At 36.8% G+C, this 19807-nt stretch overlaps 1 protein-coding gene, 1 long non-coding RNA gene and 1 other non-coding gene across 3 annotated transcripts; 2 read left to right on the forward strand and 1 right to left on the reverse strand.

Moving 5' to 3' along the window:
• The first annotated feature begins 2282 nt into the window (after positions 1–2282).
• LOC148212959 (uncharacterized) lies at positions 2283–3126 on the forward strand. The gene is made up of 2 exons (XR_015789436.1): positions 2283–2503; positions 2585–3126. It is a non-coding gene; the product is annotated as an uncharacterized LOC148212959 (long non-coding RNA).
• Positions 3127–10396: 7270 nt separating this feature from the next.
• LOC111025468 (uncharacterized) lies at positions 10397–10825 on the forward strand. The gene has a single exon (XM_022303331.1). The coding sequence runs from the start codon at positions 10397–10399 to the stop codon at positions 10823–10825; it is 429 nt and encodes a 142-aa protein (XP_022159023.1).
• A 4197-nt stretch (positions 10826–15022) lies between these two features.
• Positions 15023–15129, reverse strand: LOC148212960 (small nucleolar RNA R71). The gene has a single exon (XR_015789507.1). It is a non-coding gene; the product is annotated as a small nucleolar RNA R71 (small nucleolar RNA).
• Positions 15130–19807: the final 4678 nt, after the last annotated feature.

The following is a 19807-nucleotide window of genomic DNA, read 5'->3' on the forward strand; positions in this document are numbered from 1 at the left end:
AACGAAGCTTCATCGACCACAACGAACTCTACAATCTTCCGAACTTCATTTTCACGTTCCCCGATCAGAACAGGAAGTTGTGCATTCTTCTACTATAATAGACTCTCTAGAGAATCTGACTAGCCCCCCTGTCGATCAACACTCTCTCTACACGAACGTTATGAATTAATAGGGAGATGACCAAAGACTAATTATGTGGTAGGTAAACTCCTCCGAGGTCTTCTCTAGTAAATGTTACTGCCATCATTGGTCGAGTGTATGAGGCATTGACCCGTGTTAAACCTTAAGGATTAAGGTCTTCCACTTCTTCCCGACTGTCCACTACTGGGTTTGCGAAGAATCCCATGCAATGTGGCATGGCTCGCTCCTGACGCTCCGGGCCGAATAGAGCTTACCTCCAGCACCTGGCTTTCCCCGGCACATATTAGCTTAGCCGTTTAAGATCATCTCTCCAACCAATAGCCTAAGACGGAATCTACTAATAGCATCTACCGTTACTAGAAAAACTATCATCAAGTCACTGCGGAAGGGAATATCCAATTCGTGGACTCCTAGCAATAAACTTGTATGAAGGGCACCCACGTAGTGTTAATGACGACGAGTCTCTTATTGCATTGATCTAGTATTTTTGGTGACGATGACTGATCTTTATCATCTCGATTTGGTAGGCTATGCTTTCTTTTTCCTTGGGTGGAGCAAGAATTTCGCTGCCCCCACATACTTTTTCAAATGAGCCAATCGGATCAACTTTTCAATTTGATTTTTGAAGTCATATCATTAGAAGGTGTCACGACCATGATCTCAGTGGAATCAGCAATACTTACCCCGATTCCACTTATTCAGGCTTAACTTCATTCTTATGGCCTCTCGAGCGTCGTGTGTGTAAATCACTATTTTCGATACTCGACAAAATCTCCACCAGTGGTAAATTGATTAGTGTATACTGGTCAAAGTGACGTAGCCGTTGATAATTTTATGACCCACTCCGATCTTGTCAGCTTGACTGTCGTAATTCGACCTTTTATCATGACGATTACTATTTGGCTGTTCTTTTTTTGGCTGTGAACTGTTGCGGCCTCTAGTTGTCTAAAGTGTAGTCTGAAGTAATTGTTTGACCTTCAACACCTTTTCCGTGTGCATATGCTTGTTCGCACGCTAGATTGCCTTGTTATAACTTTGTGTTGAATGTAGTGCGAAGGAGTGTACTAGATATGGGTTGGTCACCGCCATGATAAATGTCATTCTGGCTACGTCGTTTGAACCGTTGATACCTTTCAAAAAGAAAGTGTTTTGTGGTATAGTTTGGGCAATTTTGATGTGTATTCATAGCATTATCTATTAGAAATTAATTTTATAGCATATGACTCCATACCACTGAATGATTTAGTTGAATGTTTCGTCTCTCTACCTTAAAAGATAAGAAACATGTACAAGCTTACACGATCACAAGTAATACTCAGAAGTAATTCAAAGGTCGAATCCTCATGGACTGGTGCGTTTAACATCAATTAATGAAGTGAAATGGTTCAAGATGCAATTGATATTTATGAGAAAAAATGGTGACAAAAGTTGTTGTTTATGGTTGCAAATGTTAAGCTTCTTTGTAAAATACAACTTCTCAGCTTCCTGCCTTAGTTTGGATAGAAAATATAGAAAATACACAAGTTGGGAAAAATGTGCTAGCCACTACTTGGCTAATTCTAGAAATCTAAGTTATTTCACTAACTATTTTTTATCATTGTTGCAAGGCCTAGGGTAACCTACAATCATATTTCTATGTGTGATTTCAATCCTGGAATGTAAATATCAACTCATTTCCTTTTATGGGATAGAAGGCTTATGTTTAGGACCGTGTTCATGCACTTATGTCTAAATCACATCCCATAATGGTTTCCAATTCTTTTACCTAATCTACCATGTTCAGTGTTGGGCTTAAGTGCATAGATCAATTTCCCAATGGCAAAATTGAGAGAAGACTTAAAAGAAAAATTTTTAGAAACCAACCCAAGAACGTGTTAGGCACTTTCTGTGCATTTTCCCGACCGTGTTAAAATTAAATCATATTGGCTAAGGAATTACACATAGAGGTTGAAAACTAAATTAGTGCATAATTAAAGAGAAGAAAACTCACGAAAATATAAGAGAAATAATTTCCATTAATTTAAATTTTAAAAAAACGCCGTACAACGAGTTCTAGCTTAACCTCTACTACAACAAATATCCCTTTTTATAGCTCTACATTATAGAGTTTTTATAAAAACGCTATGAAAAAATATAAAATGAAAAGGCGGAAAAAAATATCTCAAATTTTACTTCCCGCCCGCTCCATTTTACGAAAATTTTAAGATCTTTCATCAGCCTCATCGACCTTGTCACTCTTCTTTTCAGCCTTTTCCCCCCTTTTCTCTAGCCCTTCCTCCTGTCTTCTCTTCCTCTTTTTTGCTCTCTCGTACTACAGAATGCTTGCTTATGGATCAATTTCGACATCCCATCAAGTACAAAGGTAGGTTTTTATAAAATTTCATCTTCATACATGAGTTTGATATATCAGTTGTTATAAAAATTTATACTTTTAAACGAATAGGTTAGGTCAGTTTTACTTGTACCTAGATGGCCACCATCAAAATTGCAAAGAATGGTTCCACTGATGCCTCCGTCTTCAATTCCAATCGTCAAAGTTCGACATTGATTTTGTAGCTTCTACAGGACTACACTCTATGGAAGCCGATAGTGCTGAATCCGACCTAGATCCTTCAAACTCAGACTATGTATCGACTCCGACGGGGGTTCTACAGCACAGGAACGCTCGAATCATAATGGCGCTTTAGATAAATAGTGGCTTGGATGGCTTGGGGACTATGTTTTTCAGCTTATAGTGTTGGCTTGGGGACTAGTTGATTTTTTAATACGATAGAAATTTTAGTTTTTATGTTTTTAATATTTCAAGATTTTGGAAATTCTGTCAATTGAAGCAGCAATGCCTACCTTGGATGGAATTCCTCTCTCTCACTGGCTCCCGTTCTGGTGTTTGAAACTTCTCATGTTTGTATGTTTTCAGTATTGCAGTGAATGATTTCATAGTTCATGGAGCATATATGATAAAAGAATGACTTTAGTTTTGCAATATTGTAAACATCCCAATCGTTTGAATATCCAAACTTTAGATTTAAAACCCCATCATATTTTTTGTTGAAATATTTTGTTTTGATTATTTTAATTTTTAATGGTGCTTAATTTCATTTATGAGCATTATAATTTTCTAGTTTTCTTCTCAAGCTAATCATATATCAACTCGATATTGAACTTTTGAGAGAAGCTTCAGTGTGAATTTTCTTATATGATAGTTGCCTCCGTGTATATAGAGTTGGTTATAATATGATTTCATAATTTCTCTTCCTTGTCATTTAGCCCCATTGTCTAATTTGTAAAAATTATCCCTCTAGTGCTAGCATCTCAATTCTAAAGTTTCATGAAAACCACAATTAATTGAAATTGGGTGGATCATAATCGGTTTAGAGAAGGTTTTACTTTTAGTTTCATGCGTATCACCGAATCTTCCGAGTGATGGGTATGTTTTGTTTCTTGGCATTTTCTTTCTTCATTCTCCCATCATCACAACAGATAGGGGACTTTTTCCCTTCCTTAAGTCCATGATACGAAAATAATTCCACCCCACTAAAAAGAGCGATTGTGAGTGGATTTCTAGTTTGATAGTGTAAATAAGTTATTAGCCTATTACTCACCTCTTCAACATCTGGAAAAAGGCCTTATTAAGTCAAGCTCTTTCGTAAAAGCACCATTAGGCGGTGGTTTCTCTCTTTTCCTCTTTCACCTCTAACAAAAAAATAGATCTCAACATCAACTTGACTAAGAGTTCAGAATCAAAAAGAGTAAACTAAACGTCGACTTCATGATACAAAGTCGAGGGGAACCAAGTGTTGAAAAAAATTGGTGTAGGTAAATATCTAATGTGTTCCCTGTCATGTTGACTATTATTCCAAATAAAGTAAGTCCTTTTCATGACTTGGCCTGCGTGCATGGGTTTCGGCCCCATCTCATGGGTTTCGGCCCATGATTCTTTCGTGAAACCAGTCGAAGTAATATATCAATAAATTAATAATCAATCTAATTTATTATTAAATGCCAAATTAAAAATTTTACTTCTAAATTAAATAATCGACATTATTTCATTTTCTCCCAACCTACTGATTGCTACAAAGTTGAATGAGCCAGCGAAGGATCTTATAGACCTATAGCTTTGAGCTGTAATGGTAAAACATTGATTATTTAAACTCATTTATTAACAAATTTTGTCATTAACCCAAAGTGACTCCACTAAAAACCAAGACTTGCACTCTCATGCATTGCAGATGAGTATGTCTCATGTATTATAGAGTGATTCATGGTTCTATTTGGACGAAATTACTGTTTTGCCATCAGTCATCTCTTGCTCCTTAAGTCCCACTGATTCTCTTATGGATAGTCTTCCATGATGTCATAATGGGTTAATCCTTCTTGGAGTATCAAGAAGCTGAGTATTTTGTTATCCAAGACTCGAACAAACATTATAAGGGAATCACGTATATACTCACTTAATAAGGAGTAGTACACACTTGTCACTTTCCAATATTGGGAGCATGTAAATTTCATCTTGTGTATAAATGTTTCCAGCTCCACAATTGAATATGTTCCCAAAATAATAGACTTATTAGGGGAACACTCTAGTTACCCTCACCCATGTAAATCAAATGACACACTCACATAGGCAGGAGTTCATGACACACTTATGATTAAGATTAAATGAACATATAATCCTCCTAGTGATGTGTTTCCAGTTTCTATAACGGACTTATAATCGTGGTCTGGTCTTATACAAACTCATTGAATATGATACTCCGACTCGCATGTCTCTACATCAACGATTAGGATTAAATTTGTAACACTCCCAATTTTCAAACAACTCAAAGTGGGGCACGTTACTAAAACGACCCTAAAAGTTCCGCTTATACAAGAGAGTGAAACCACTAACCACTCAGACTAAGCAAAAATTCAACCAATTTAATTGCTCGACTTAAAACTGTGAATTCCTCACCTAACTGACAAATAAAATAACTTGTCCTCCGTAGACAAGTAATACAATTCTCTTCTACTTGAGTTAAATCTAAACAAACTTGAGTAAACGATAATGGCCCAACAACCTATTCGACGGTAACTTAACCATGCAAAATAATAGCAATCAACAAAACGTCTAAATCCACTATGCTTTTGTTGCGCTACTCTGAATACCAACCATAAAAGGAAAAACAAAAACATCCAACTAAAGAGTTTATCCAAGCTCCAACTTTTAAAGTTAACGAGTTTTGAACTAAAAAAACTTAACATACACTAGAAGAATTTATTGTTTCCCCAACAAAATTATTCCCAACGTTGAAAATATAGTCAGGAGAAGTCATTTTCTCTCGATGAAAATAAAATCGTAGGGACAATTATTAGTTTTGCCGACGTTACTACAGAAACGTTGGGAAAAAGTCTATATTTGCCAATGTTTTCTACAGAATGTTGGCAAATATTCGAGTTCTTGTGACGTTTTACAAAAACCGTTGAGAATATGGGCATATAAATTCAAACACACCAAAGTTACGTACTAAATATTCCGACGTTTTAATAAAAACGTGGGAGCAAAGATTCCTTCTCCCGACGTTTTTACAAAAATGTTGGGAGAAGATTACTCATCCCCACGTTTTATTAAAAATGTGGGTCACTTTCTCCCTACGAAAATAAAATCGTAGGGACAATTATAAGTTTTGCCGACGTATTCTACATAAACGTTGGGAAAAAATCTATTTTTGCCAACATCTTCTATCGAATGTTGGCAAATATTCGATTTCTTGTGACATTTTACAAAAAACGTTGGGAATATGGATGGATAAATTCAAACACACCAAAGTTACGTACTAAATATTCCAATGTTTTAATAATAACGTGTGGCGAAGATCCCTTCTCCCGACGTTTTTACAAAAACGTTGGGAGAAGATCACTCATCCCGACGTTTTTTTAAAAAATTGCGAGAACTAACCTTATCCCAACGTTTTGCCTTGGGATAACATAATGTATCCCTACATTTTAGTAAAAACACTACGATAAGAAATCTTATACCAGAGTTTTTACAAAAACGTTGGGATTAGTTCGCCCATGTTTTATTAAAATCATCAATAGATAGCCTATTTCATCCACGTTTCGCAATAATCATCGGGAATATGGGTTGATAAGTTCAAACATTCCAAAATTATGCGTTAAATATTTTGACGTTTTAATAAAAACGTAGGACAAAGAACCTTTCTCCCGACGTTTTTACAAAACCGTTGGGAGAAGATCATTCATCCCCATGTTTTTTTAAAAAGTTGCGAGAAGTAATCTTATCCCAACGTTTTTATAAAAATGTTGGAGGTATTATTTTTCAATAAATTTGAAAGTTAGAATATTTTAAAAATTAGTTTTGAAAATAGTAATATTTAAAAAATAAAAGCTTGAAAATGGCTACCATATCCATCAAATTTGTGAATACTTATGATAATAAGACTTACCTATGGTTTAATTTCTAATCTATATAGGAGTTTTAATTAAAACACGTCGAGAAAAAGTTGATTTTTTCCAACGTCACAATAATGGCCCAATAAATTGAAACATACTAATATTGTCAGAATTGTACTTTTCTCAACATTTAAAAAAAATGTTGGGAAAATATAATTTATCCTAACGTTTTTGTAAAAACGTGTGGCAGGGCAATCTTTTGTCAAGATTAGTTTAAGAACGTTGGGTAAATAACTCATCCTACATCTCATCTTTTCCCAATGTTATTATAAAATGTTGGGAGAGGTTCTCGGATACCAACGTTTGTTAGAAAACGTGGGGAGAGGATAATTTATCGCAACGTGGGCACTCTTCTAAAATCCATAATTTTCATCCACCTGCGCCTCGACTTCTTGAGAAGGTGTAGGAGATTTTAAAAAGAATTAGGAACAAAGTGATGATTTCAAACTATTTAGAAAAATAAGGGAATGTGTCTCTTGGACCTACGCATTCCTTGATTCTATAATTTTGAAGTTCTAATTTGTTGTAATTAATATTTAGGTTTAATTTCATTGGATTAAGATAAATTAAGTTTTTAAAATTTGGAAAGAGATTTTTTAATAAAATCTTCCTTCAAAGTTTTCGAAATTTAATTTTCCATTTTAGATTTTATTATTGGGTTTTAAATATAAGTTAATCCCATAATTATTTTTTCAAATATCTTTTAAGGTGGCTTTCTTATTTGAAAAGGATTAGGAAAATCTCTCTCATTTATATGATAATAATGTTATTTTTATTTATTCACTTTAACTTCTTTTTGGTAAAAAAAAAAAGAAAACAAAAAGAAGTCGTCTTCTTCTTCTTCCTCTTTGTAACGCACCGAGTTTTCAGGTTATTTTATTTTAAAATTTAAACTGTACATTTCGATTTTCCCCTAAGCTGATAATTTAAATCCTTTAATTTTCTAATTTTTGAGTTTTAATTTTGGATAAATTAGAATTTAAGTTTAATTCTGTTAGTTAAGATAAATTAAGTTTTGAAATTTTGGAAGGAGATTTTTAATTAAATCGTAATCCAAAGTTTTGGAAATTTAATTCTCTCTTTTGAATTTTATTTTTTGGGTTTGTAATGTTGGGTATTTTTTCCTAAAACTCGTAGTTTGTAAACAGTTCACATTAATGTGAGGTTATTCAGACAAGTGTTGTTAAATTAAAGTGAATTTTTTTAATAACTCTAAATCCAATAAACTACGAACCCTTGGCTATTATAATGAGTACTTGGACTTTGTGTGGAGTCATAAACTGGATCAAGTTCAAGTAAATAGCCTAAACAGTTTATAGTACATGGATCAAGGGGTAAGTGAAGGATCAACTTAGGAGTAAAACGATTTTTTTAACTAGTTAGGTTACGAACGGCCTGTGAAGGATCAACTTACCGATGACGGTTATATCGAATGGACACAAATATATCTACAGTGAGGGGAGTGCATCTACAGGATATATTGGACAGTCCTGTTAGTTAACGACTGTTGATTAACTAAGTTAAAGAGTTTGACCGGTTAGTCTCGAATCGTTGGAGCCCATGATCTGTAGGTCCATCGGGTCTCCATGCTAGCTCATAAAGGATAAAATTGATGAACTAGGTGAAGCAAGAATTTGAAGTGTTCAAATTCGGTTTTTTAGGGAATATTGTATTTTATATGAGATATAATATAATAATTAATTGAGAATTAATTATTATGGAGAGTATGATTTATTTAAATTGGTTTTATATAAGTTTAAAGCATGAAAAAGAGTTGTAATTTGATTAATGTGATTAATCAAGCTTAGGTGTAAATGACCAATTAATATGAGATATTAATTTGGTTTGTTTTTGTTTTAATAGAAAATTGATATTTCAATTTTTGTTTTTATAAAAATTCGTTTTATAAAAGTTTTATTTAAAAATTCAAGTTAGTGGAAAAATCCAAATTTGAAGTTGGATTTTCCCACTAACTAGTGGTTTTTTAAGTGTTTCTTCAAGGTAATGATACTTATCTTTTACATGCTAGTGGAGTTTGAAGTGGAAGGCATGTAAGGACTGCATTTGGTCTTTATATAGGTGATGAAGATCACTTGGAGAAGGCTAATGCTTCCTTGCATAAGTACATAATTTTTCCACTCAAATATGATTGTTTTCTCCTAGCCAATAGTGCTTTCCCTTTGCTTTCACTCATAATTCGGTCCCACAACCGTGTTCATCAACCCGAGGATAGCACGGATTTGCCGTTGGTGGTCCCATTGAGTTAGTAGAAGAAGTTATAGTGGAGGTCTTCAAAGGTATAGAGTTAATCACTTCCTCTTGACCTTTTTCATCATATTTTCAAACATGCTTATTTTAGTTAAATTGTTTCATTAAGTATATTATGATCCTTATCTTCCGCTGTACATGTCTAAAGTTCCATCATGTGGTATCAGAGCATGCCTTTTACACTTATTTAGCTTGGTGAGTTTAATTCATAAGATGAATTGTTGCATGTACTAAAATGGTTTCTGTTTTTGGCATCCCTTCTTTTAGCTCGCTTTTGGTTATTTAATTATTGTAATTAAGCCCTCGTTGTGCTTCATCGAGTCTGTAATTTGCTTGAGTCATTTAGAGTTAATCAAAGGTTGTAAACGAAGCCGGTTCAAGCTCAAAAGCATGCTGTCTTTTCTGTAACTGCTGCTGTTTTTTAAATTTCCAGCACTTATTTTCCCATTTTGGAGGTCGATCCGAGCACCTTGGAAGGCCGTTTGGGTGCGGTTCGAGGCTACTTCAAGCTTATTAATGTAATAGCTTAGTTTGTGCGTGCTTGGGATGCCAAAATCGACCATTTTAATTTAGTAGTTGTTCAATTATTTATGCATGTTTGATGTATGTTTTAATTGAAGTTAAATCTTTTATCATATAGATTTAACCCCCCCCCCCTCCCCCAGGATAAGCATGGTTGCATTCATGAGCATGCGTGAGAGATGTGAGGTAATAAAATTGGGTTATCACCTAGACATCGTAGGTTAATCCCAGTATAAGAGTTATACTGGGGAAATCACCTAGACTTAGGTTGTATATAATTAGCCGGTATATAACTTAGTAATTACCCAATTTTTATAATAGAACACTTTAGTGGGAGATTAATAGTGTATGAGATACATTATTTCTAGCTCTCACGTCTCTAAGAGTTCACACCGTGAGATTCATGCTCGGCTTCGAGTTGTTATTTGGGCAACCTCCCTTTATAAAGTATTTGCATGGGTCAATAATAAGGTGAATAGGGGAAGTAGTTCATAGTAAGTGGGTGAAGGGTATGTGCTAACACTTCCTACGGTCTCTTCCATTAGATCACACCGTGAGATTCTTATGTTGCACCTACTTGTCGTTTATAAGCGCATATCCCTTCAGAGGGTTGTAACATAGGATTCGGAACACCGTGAACTCCAGAAATGGATAGGGTTACTTAGGTCCGTTTTCAGCAATTGTCTCTCCTTCGAGGGCTTGTTTGATTCCGATCTCTGTAATTCAAAAATGGTGGGTCTACACTTACAAGACTTGCTAAGTGTTAGTAAGTTCTTGACCAAATTAACGACAACTAAGTAGTATAGGGATAAGAGTTATTCCAGAGTTAGTATTTAATCAAGAATGTCTTGATTCAGTGAATGAGTAGTCAACTGCCCTTCGGTGGGGGCTATTCTGACTCACTGAAGTATCGTTGCAAAAGTAATAATGAATGAGTACATTATTTCTTGCTAAATAAAATTGGATTGAATTAAGAGTTATACAATTCACTAATACTTTTGTTCACTTTTCAGCAATGTCTACTTCAATTATACAACTGCTAGCTTCCGATAAACTTAACGGAGACAATTACGGAATATGGAAATCAAATTTAAACACAATACTAGTAATTGACGATCTGAGATCCGTTTTAACGGAGGAGTGTCCTCCAGCCCCTGCCCCTAATGCAAACCGAACAGTTCGAGAGGCATATGATAGATGGGTTAAAGCTAATGATAAAGCTCGTGTCTACATTTTAGCCAGTATATCGGATGTATTGTCTAAAAAGCACGAGAGATTAGCTACTGCAAGAGAGATGATGGACTCTCTACAAGCCCTGTCTGGACAACCATTAACATCTATCATGCATGATGCGATTCAGTATGTTTACAACTGCAGAATGAAGGAAGGATCTTCCGCAAGAGAGCATGTTTTGAACATGATGGTTCACTTCAATGTTGCATAAGTGAATGGTGCAGTCATGAACGAAATAAGTCAGGTTGGATTCATCATGCAATCTCTTCCGAAGAGTTATTTTCAATTCAAAACGAGTGCTATGATGAATAAGATTGAATACAACCTGACAACCCTTCTTAATGAACTCCAATGTTATGAATCTTTGTTGAAAAACAAAGGTTATGAGGCTGAGGCAAATGTTACTAATGCCTCAAAGAGGAAATTTCATAAAGGATCTTCATTTGGGAGTAAACTGGACCTTCTTATCAGAAGAATGGAATTAATAAGAAGAAGAATGACAATGGGAAGGGAAGGCTCCGGTGCGGAAAAAGGCAAGGAAAATATTGTAAAAGGAAAATGTTTCCATTACAATGAAAATGGGCACTGGAAAAGAAATTGCCCCAAATACCTCGCTGAGAAAAGAGCTGAGAAGGAAAAGCAAAGTAAATTCGATTTACTTGTCATTGAAACATGTATAGTGTAGAATGATGATTCTACCAGGATACTAGATTCAGGAGCCACTAATCATGTTTGTTCTTCATTTTAGGAAATTAGTTCCTGGAGACAGCTTGAAGAAGATGAGGTCACTTTCCGGGTTGGATCAGGGGAGCTCATCTCAGCAAAAGCAGTGGGAGGAATTAAGTTGATTTTTGGAAATAGATATCTGTATTTGGAAAATGTTCTTTATGTACCTTCCTGTAAAAGGAACTTGATATCTATTTCATGTTTGCTAGAAAATTTGTACATCGTAAATTTCAATCTTAATGAAGCGTTCATTTTGAAAAGGGGAAACAACTTATATAAGTTAAAACCAACCAAAGTTGAAGCTGTCTATAATACTGAAATGTTTAAAACAGCTGAAAGTCAAATTAAAAGGCAACGTGTTTCTCAAAGTACGTATCTTTGGCACTTAAGACTTGGACACATTAATCTCAATAGGATTGAGAGGTTGGTTAAGAGCGGACTTCTAAGCAAGTTAGAAAATGATTCTTTGCAGCCATGTGAGTCATGTCTTGAGGGAAAAATGATAAGAGATCTTTTACTAGAAAAGGTCATCGAGCCAAAGAACCCTTAGAACTCGTACATTCAAACCTTTGTGGACCAACGAATGTTAGAGCTTGGGGAGGGTATGAATATTTCATTAGCTTTACTGGTGATTATTCTAGGTACGGTTACATTTACCTGATACATCACAAGTCTGAAGCCCTTAAAAAGTTCAAGGAGTTTAAGACCGAGGTTGAGAACCAATTAGGTAAAACAATTAAGACACTTCGATCAGATCGAGGTGGGGAGTATATGGACTTGAGATTTCAAGATTATATGATAGAACATGGAATCCAGTCACAACTCTCTGCACCAGGAATGCCTGAGCAGAACGGTGTATCTGAATGAAGAAACAAAACATTGTTAGACATGGTTCGATCCATGATCAGTTTTGCTCAATTGCCTAACTCGTTCTGGGGGTTTGCAGTAGAGACTGCAGCTTACATTTTGAATAACGTTCCCTCTAAAAGTGTTTCAGAAACACCTTATGAGTTATGGACCGGGCGTAAAGCTAGTTTACATCATTTTTCAATCTAAGGTTGTCTAGCACACGTGTTGGTACAAAATCCTAAGAAATTGGAACGTCGTTCAAAATTGTGTCTTTTTGTGGGATACCCCAAAGAAACCAGATGTGGTCTGTTTTATGTTCCTCGTGATGAAAAGGTAGTTGTATCGACAAACGTCACATTCCTAGAGGAAGACCACATACGAAATCATAAACCCTACATCAAACTAGTATTAGAAGAGTTTTCAAAAGATGCTACAGATAAATCAACAAGAGTTGTTGATCAGGCTCGTTGATTACGCTTGTTTACATGCGTAAAAAGAAGGTTTTAGATGCTGTTTTTACTATGTTTTAACTTTGTTTCGGACTTTTTCTCGGTCGTTTGAGTTCCAATTCATGCAAAATTCATATATGATGGTTTGTGGTTGGCTTATATTGTATTTATGACATTTTAGGACCATTTGGGAGTGCAAATTAATCAAAAGAAGCAAAAAGTCGGAAACATCCTCATGGGAGGCGCCAGGCGCCTGGGAAGGCTGCAGAAAACTGGTTTTCTTCCAACTTTGCCCTTAATGAAAAGTGTCTTCCATTGCGTTTTGGTGGTTCCAACCGATGCATACGTGTAGAGGAAGTGTTCCACTATCAGTTTGAGCACGATTTAGTCAGTCAAAGGAGTTGGAAATGGGTGATCCACCATCGTTTTAGGACCTACCTAACCAATTCTGCACAGCTATAAATTCCAGCAGCTTCTCCACCAAATTCATCAAGCCTTGCTTCCTTCTCTTGATCATTTTTAGTGTTTGTTTGTTGCTTTCTAAGTACTTTTGAGTTGCTTTCATTAGTTGCTTTTAGTTTTAAATCCCGAGCACTTTACATTCCTTTATTGAGCTTTGTTTTGTTTCCGTTGTTACTTAGTTATTTTCTACCTATTCAAATTTATAAAAATCCAGCACTTAGCTTATCTTCACTTTGCCTTTACTTTATTTTTAGTTAAGAGAATTGTGTTTTTGGAGGAAAGAGCACGTGACACTCCCCCTTGCTTGAAAGAGAAGGGCGAAGCTCTCAATCCCGAGCAAAACTCTCCGTTAGTTAACTTATGTTTTGCACACATGCATTTCAATTTCAACCATTTTACTTGCTGTATTTTCTTCAATATGTCTTTCTAAATTCCCGTCTCTAGCCCGGTTATGGATAGTTAGCCTTTTATTTATAAAAAGGGTTGCTAAGAAGTAGCGTTTTTTGCTTTCCATTCATTGCTCAACATGTTTTCCCAAAAAGTTAGGATTTAGAGAAGGCCACTGTAAGTCTTAACAAGTCAATACTGAAAAGGTTGCTTATTTGCATTGTTGAGTTGTTAAACTGAGGAGAGGAGCGCCTTAGACATAAGGGTTCCGCTTAAGTAGCCTAGACATAGGACCTTAACCCGAGGTTGCGACTATTTCCATCCTAAAACTAAGATATCTCTCATAATAGACATATTAGGGAATGTCTTAGGACTTTGAACTTGCTTAGACATAAGTCAAGTGAAAAGCGTAGTCGTTGGTTCCTAAAGTAAAATGCATATCGTCCTTAGCGTATCCTTGATTCTTTGTTGGCTAACTTGAAGTAATTCGGGCTAGGTTTTACCATTATAAGACCAAATCACAAATCCAAAACCATTATTTGTGAACACTTCCCATTTTACAAGAATCACTCATTTCAACGTTCACTATTCATTAAAACATTAGAGTTTGGAAATTATTTAGAAGTCCTTGAGGATCGATACTTGGATACTCCTTCCATTTTATATTACTCTGACAGGTGTGCGCTTGCATCTATAGAATTGTTACCACGCTTAGTGCGTGCGTTCAGCATAACCTCAGTCAAGTTTTTGGCGTCGTTGCTGGGGACTTTAGTTTTAAAATTATTTTCAAATTCTTTTAGTTTTTATTTTTGTGAATTGTTGTTGGGTGTAATTTCCATTCACCGTTTTTGTTCTATATTTTTGGTCGTTTATCTCACAAGGGTAAGTTAAAGTGCATGAGCACAAGATCTTTTCTTCTACCCCTTGACCTTGAGATTGAGCGGACCCTTCGAAAAACTCGAAAGGAGCAAAGACTTAGAAAACAACTAGAAAAGCAAAAAGAGAGAGAAGGTGAAATCAGTCCTGAAAGTGAGGTAGAGAGTACGAGCACATCAATGGCAGATATTCCACCTCGTGATCCGGTTGATCCACCTGCTGTTAACGGTAATATGAGGGATCACGCAAGAAATGATGAATTCAACCATATCGAGATGGCGGACAACAGAGACGTGGCAATGCGAGAATATGCCGCCACGGCTTTTCAGAACTTTGATTCAGGGATAGTCAACCCTATTCCAGCCCACGCAAACTTTGAGCTTAAACCAATGATGTTCCAAATGTTGCAGACAATTGGACATTTTGGAGGGCAGGAACATGAGGATCCACATGATCATCTGAAATCATTCATTCAAATTGCAAATGCATTTCGATTACCTGGTATAATAGACGATGCTCTTAGACTAACACTTTTTCCATTTTCTTTGAAGGACCAAGCTAGAGCATGACTCAATGCATTTCCACCGGGATCCATCACCACATGGGGGTCGTTAGTGGAGAAGTTCTTAACAAAATTCTTCCCACCTACTCGCCACGCTGATATCAGAGAGGAGATCATCTCCTTTAGACAGTATGATCGTGAACCTGTTCACGAGGCGTGGGAAAGATTTAAAGAACTAATCAGGAAATGTCCGAAGCATGGCTTGCCGGCATGCATCCAGATAGAACATTTCTTTAGAGGTTTAGATGATCCTACTAAGATGATGCTAAATAATACTGCCAACGGAGCCTTTACAAAGAAGACATTCAACGAGATAGTCGACATCCTAAATGACTTAGCTTCACACAACGAACTATGATGTTCACAAAGATCTAGGGCAGCACCAAAGAAGCAAGATCCAGCTGGAGTTTTGGCTCTGGACATTGCGACCTCGATGCAAAAAGAGATGGTTACAATGAACCAGAGGTTGAAAGAGATGGCGTTGGGAATAAAAAATCCATTAGCCACGCCGATACAACATGTGCAGTCGGATTATTGCACTCCTGCCCCTGTTTGCCAAGTCAACGATCTCATTTGTTCATTTTGCAGTGAAAACCATATTTATGATAATTGTCCACATAACCCTGCTTCCGTTTTTTATGTAGGACATGGGAACAATAGGAACTTTAACCCATATTCGAACACCTACAACTCAGGTTGGAGGCACCACCCTAATTTCTCATGGGGAGGTCAAGGAGGTTCGAGCGGTTTTAATCAAGGGCAGAGCCAGCAGAACAAGCAGCCCTATGTTCCACCTACACAGCAATACATCCCGCCACCGCAACAGCAGTAAAATCAGAGAACACAGACTCCACCAGTTCAAAATAACAACTCAAATCTTGAGAATATGATGAAGGAGTACATGGCCCGAACCGACGCAGTGATACAATCCCAAGCGGCATCAATGAGGAATTTCAAGACCCAATTGGGACAGCTCGCCAATGAATTGAAGAATAGACCACAAGGTTCTTTTCCAGGCCATACTGAATTACCAAAACGAGAAGGGAAAGAACAGTGCAAAGCTGTCACCCTTAGGAGTGGACTGGCATATGATGGACCAACAATGACAACAACAGATGTACAGATTCCGTCCACTGAACCAACTGTAGAGATACCAGAGAATCCAACAACACCAGAAAAAGAAAATATTAGAAAAGGTAATGAGGACACCCCGAGTGTTCCTCCACAGGTACAACCTTCTTTTACCCCTACTCCCCCGTTTCCACAAATATTAGTTAAGAAAAATAACGATTCCCAGTTTAGAAAATTTTTAGATATTTTAAAACAATTGCATATAAATATACCATTAGTAGATGCTCTAGAACAGATGCCAAATTATGCTAAGTTTTTTAAAGATATAGTTTCTAGGAAGAAAAAGATAGGAGAGCATGAACTGGTAGCCATGACAAAATGTAGTAGTGAAGCTGTAGGCAGCCCGCTACCCATGAAATGTAACGATCCTGGCAGTTTTACCATTCCATGTTCCATAGGAGGGAAAAACTTAGGTAGGGCATTATGTGATCTAGGCGCTAGCATTAATCTTATGCCATTATCAGTTTTCAAATCTTTAGGCATAGGAGAAGCTAGACCTACTACGGTTACCCTCCAACTAGCAGATAGATCTATCATAAGACCTGAGGGAAAGATAGAAGATGTTTTAGTCTAGGTGGACAAATTCATTTTCCCTGCGGACTTTATCATTCTAGATTGCGAGGCGGACTTAGACGTTCCCATTATTTTGGGAAGACCAATTCTAGGCACTGGGGATACAGTTTTTAATGTGAGGAAGGGAGAAATTACAATGAGGGTAAATAATGAAGAAGTTAAATTTAACGTTCTAGACGTCATGAAATTTCCAGGAGACTTTGAAGAGTGCTCTACTATAACTAGCTTGAATCCTATTATGTTTGATGAGTTTTATGACTTGTTAGTTACAGAGATTGAAGAAGAGCTTGATAAGATAGCAGAAGGACCGGAAGATGTGACTAATCCTGTTGAAAAAATACAAAAAGAAGAATGCAAGTCGTTACTTCCGTCCATAGTGGAACCACCCACTTTGGAGCAGAAGCCATTGCCGTCGCATTTGAAATATGCGTACCTAGGGGATAACGACACTTTACCAGTTATTATAGCTTCCAATTTATCACCTACTAATGAATATTCTTTATTGCAGATTTTGGAGAAGCACAAAAAGGCCATTGGATGGACGATAGCAGATATCCGAGGGATAAGCCCGGCCTTTTGCATGCACAAAATCTTATTGGAAGAAGATGCTAAGAACTCTATTGAGAGTCAAAGGCAGTTGAACCCGAAGATGAAAGAGGTTGTAAGGAAAGAAATTCTTAAATGGCTTGAGCCGGTGTTATATACCCAATATCCGACAGCAGCTGGGTAAGCCCAGTACAATGTGTACCAAAGAAAGGGGGTATAACCGTGGTGGCCAACGAGGAGAATGAGCTCATCTCAACCCGAACTGTGAGTGGGTGGAGAGTTTGCATTGACTATCGCAAAGTCAACAAGGTAACGAAGAAAGACCATTTTCCTCTACCGTTTATTGACCAGATGCTCGACCGTCTGGCAGGTAAGGATTTCTATTGTTTCTTAGATGGATATTCGGGTTATAATAAAATTACTATTGCTCCAGAAGACCAGGAGAAGACAACATTTACGTGTCCGTATGGTACGTTCGCTTTCAGGCGAATGCCCTTTGGATTATGCAATGCACCCGCGACTTTTCAGAGGTGTATGATGGCCATCTTCTCTGACATGGTAGAAAATATTCTAGAAGTTTTTATGGATGACTTTTCTGTTTTTGAAAATTTTTTTGACGCATGTTTAGTTAATTTGGAGAGAGTATTGGAGAGATGTGAACAAACAAACCTAGTCCTAAATTGGGAGAAGTGTCATTTCATGGTACAAGAGGGTATTGTTTTGGGTCACAAAATTTCCATGCAAGGAATAGAGGTAGACCACGCTAAGATAGACATCATTTCAAAGCTACCTCCTCCCACGAATGTTAAAGGGATTAGAAGTTTTTTAGGGCATGGGGGATTTTACCGCCGCTTTATAAAAGATTTTGCTAAAATTTCTAAACCCTTGTGTCAATTGTTAGAACATGATAGACCATTTGTTTTTGATGATGACTGTTTAAAATCATTTGAAATGTTGAAAGTTGCTTTAAGTTCAGCCCCTATAATTATCGAACCTAATTGGGATTTACCTTTCGAGCTCATGTGTGATGCTAGTGATTATGCAGGAGCTATGTTAGGACAACGTAAAAACAAGATCTTGCATCTTGTATATTATGCTAGTAAGACTCTGACCGGTGCACAACTCAATTACACTACTACTGAAAAGGAACTGTTAGCAGTTGTGTTCGCCTTTGATAAGTTTAGGTCTTACTTGATAGGCACAAAAGTCATTGTTTTTACTGACCATTCTGCTTTAAAATATTTATTTGCTAAAAAAGATGCGAAACCACGTTTGATACGGTGGATTTTGTTACTTCAAGAGTTTGATATTGAAGTTAGGGACATGAAGGGTACTGAAAACCAAGTTGCTGATCACCTGTCCAGATTGGAATCCCCGCTTTGTGATGATGGAACTGTTATACGTAAACAGTTTATTGACGAGCAACTCTTGCGAGTTGATTCAGTTCCGTGGTATGCCGATATAGCAAATTATTTAGTAAGTTGAATAGTTCCTTATGAGTTCAACAAGCAACAGGTAAAGAAATTTCTAAATGAAGTTCGATTTTATCGTTGGGATGAACCTTTTTTATATAAGCTAGGACCTGATAATATCTTACGCAGGTGTGTAGCAGAAGAAGAGCACGAGGCGATATTAGACGCTTGTCATATGTCTCCATATGGAGGACATTTTGCAGGACACAAAACTGCAGCCAAAGTTTTGCAAAGTGGGTTCTTTTGGCCCACTCTGTTCAAAGATGCACATAAGTTTGCCCAGGTTTGTGACAAATGCCAACGGACAGGTAATATATCTAAACGCCACGAAATGCCTCAAACCCCGATCCTGGAGATTGAAGTATTTGATGTGTGGGGTATAGATTTCATGGGTCCATTTCCATCTTCTAATGGTAAGCTTTATATATTGTTAGCAGTAGATTATGTTTCGAAATGGATAGAAGTCATTGCAACTGCTACCAATGATTCTAAAGTTGTCATTCGTTTTCTGCAAAAGCACATTTTTACGCGTTATGGAACCCCGCGTTGTCTGATAAGCGATGGGGGGCTCATTTTGTGAATAGGTCTATGCAAAAGTTGCTGGCTAAATACAATGTGCGTCATAGGGTTGCAACAGTATATCATCCTCAGTCGAATGGGTTAGCTGAAAGATCTAATAGGGAGATAAAAAACATTTTAGAAAAAACTGTAAATCTTAACCGTAGGGATTGGTCTTTGAAGCTTGATGATTCACTTTGGGCATATAGGACAGCATTTAAGACTCCTCTCGGCATGTCCCCCTATAGGCTAGTCTTTGGAAAAACATGTCATTTGCCTCTTGAGCTAGAATATAAAGCATTTTGGGCTACTAAGAAATTAAATTTTGATTTGTCGGCTGCAGGAGAAGCGAGGACGTTACAATTGTTGGAATTAGAAGAACACAGGCAATTTTCTTATGAGAATGCTAAGCTGTTTAAGGAAAAAACTAAATAGTGGCATGATAGGCGTCTTCGACCGAACAATCTTCAAGAAGGTGATCTGGTTCTGTTATTCAATTCTAGGTTGAAACTTTTTCCTGGGAAACTTAAGTCTAGATGGTCTGGTCCCTTTAAAATTTTTAAAGTCTACCCATATGGGGCAGTGGATCTAGTTGATTCTAA

The sequence above is a fragment of the Momordica charantia genome (genome assembly GCF_013281855.1).
Source record: "Momordica charantia cultivar OHB3-1 chromosome 2 unlocalized genomic scaffold, Mcharantia_2.0 BLBB01000002.1, whole genome shotgun sequence".
NCBI classification, from domain to species: domain Eukaryota; kingdom Viridiplantae; phylum Streptophyta; class Magnoliopsida; order Cucurbitales; family Cucurbitaceae; genus Momordica; species Momordica charantia.

Bases quoted from the DNA above. Each gene is read 5' to 3' on its own strand.
- LOC111025468 (XM_022303331.1), top strand. From the start codon at position 10,397: ATGTCTACTTCAATTATACAACTGCTAGCTTCCGATAAACTTAACGGA.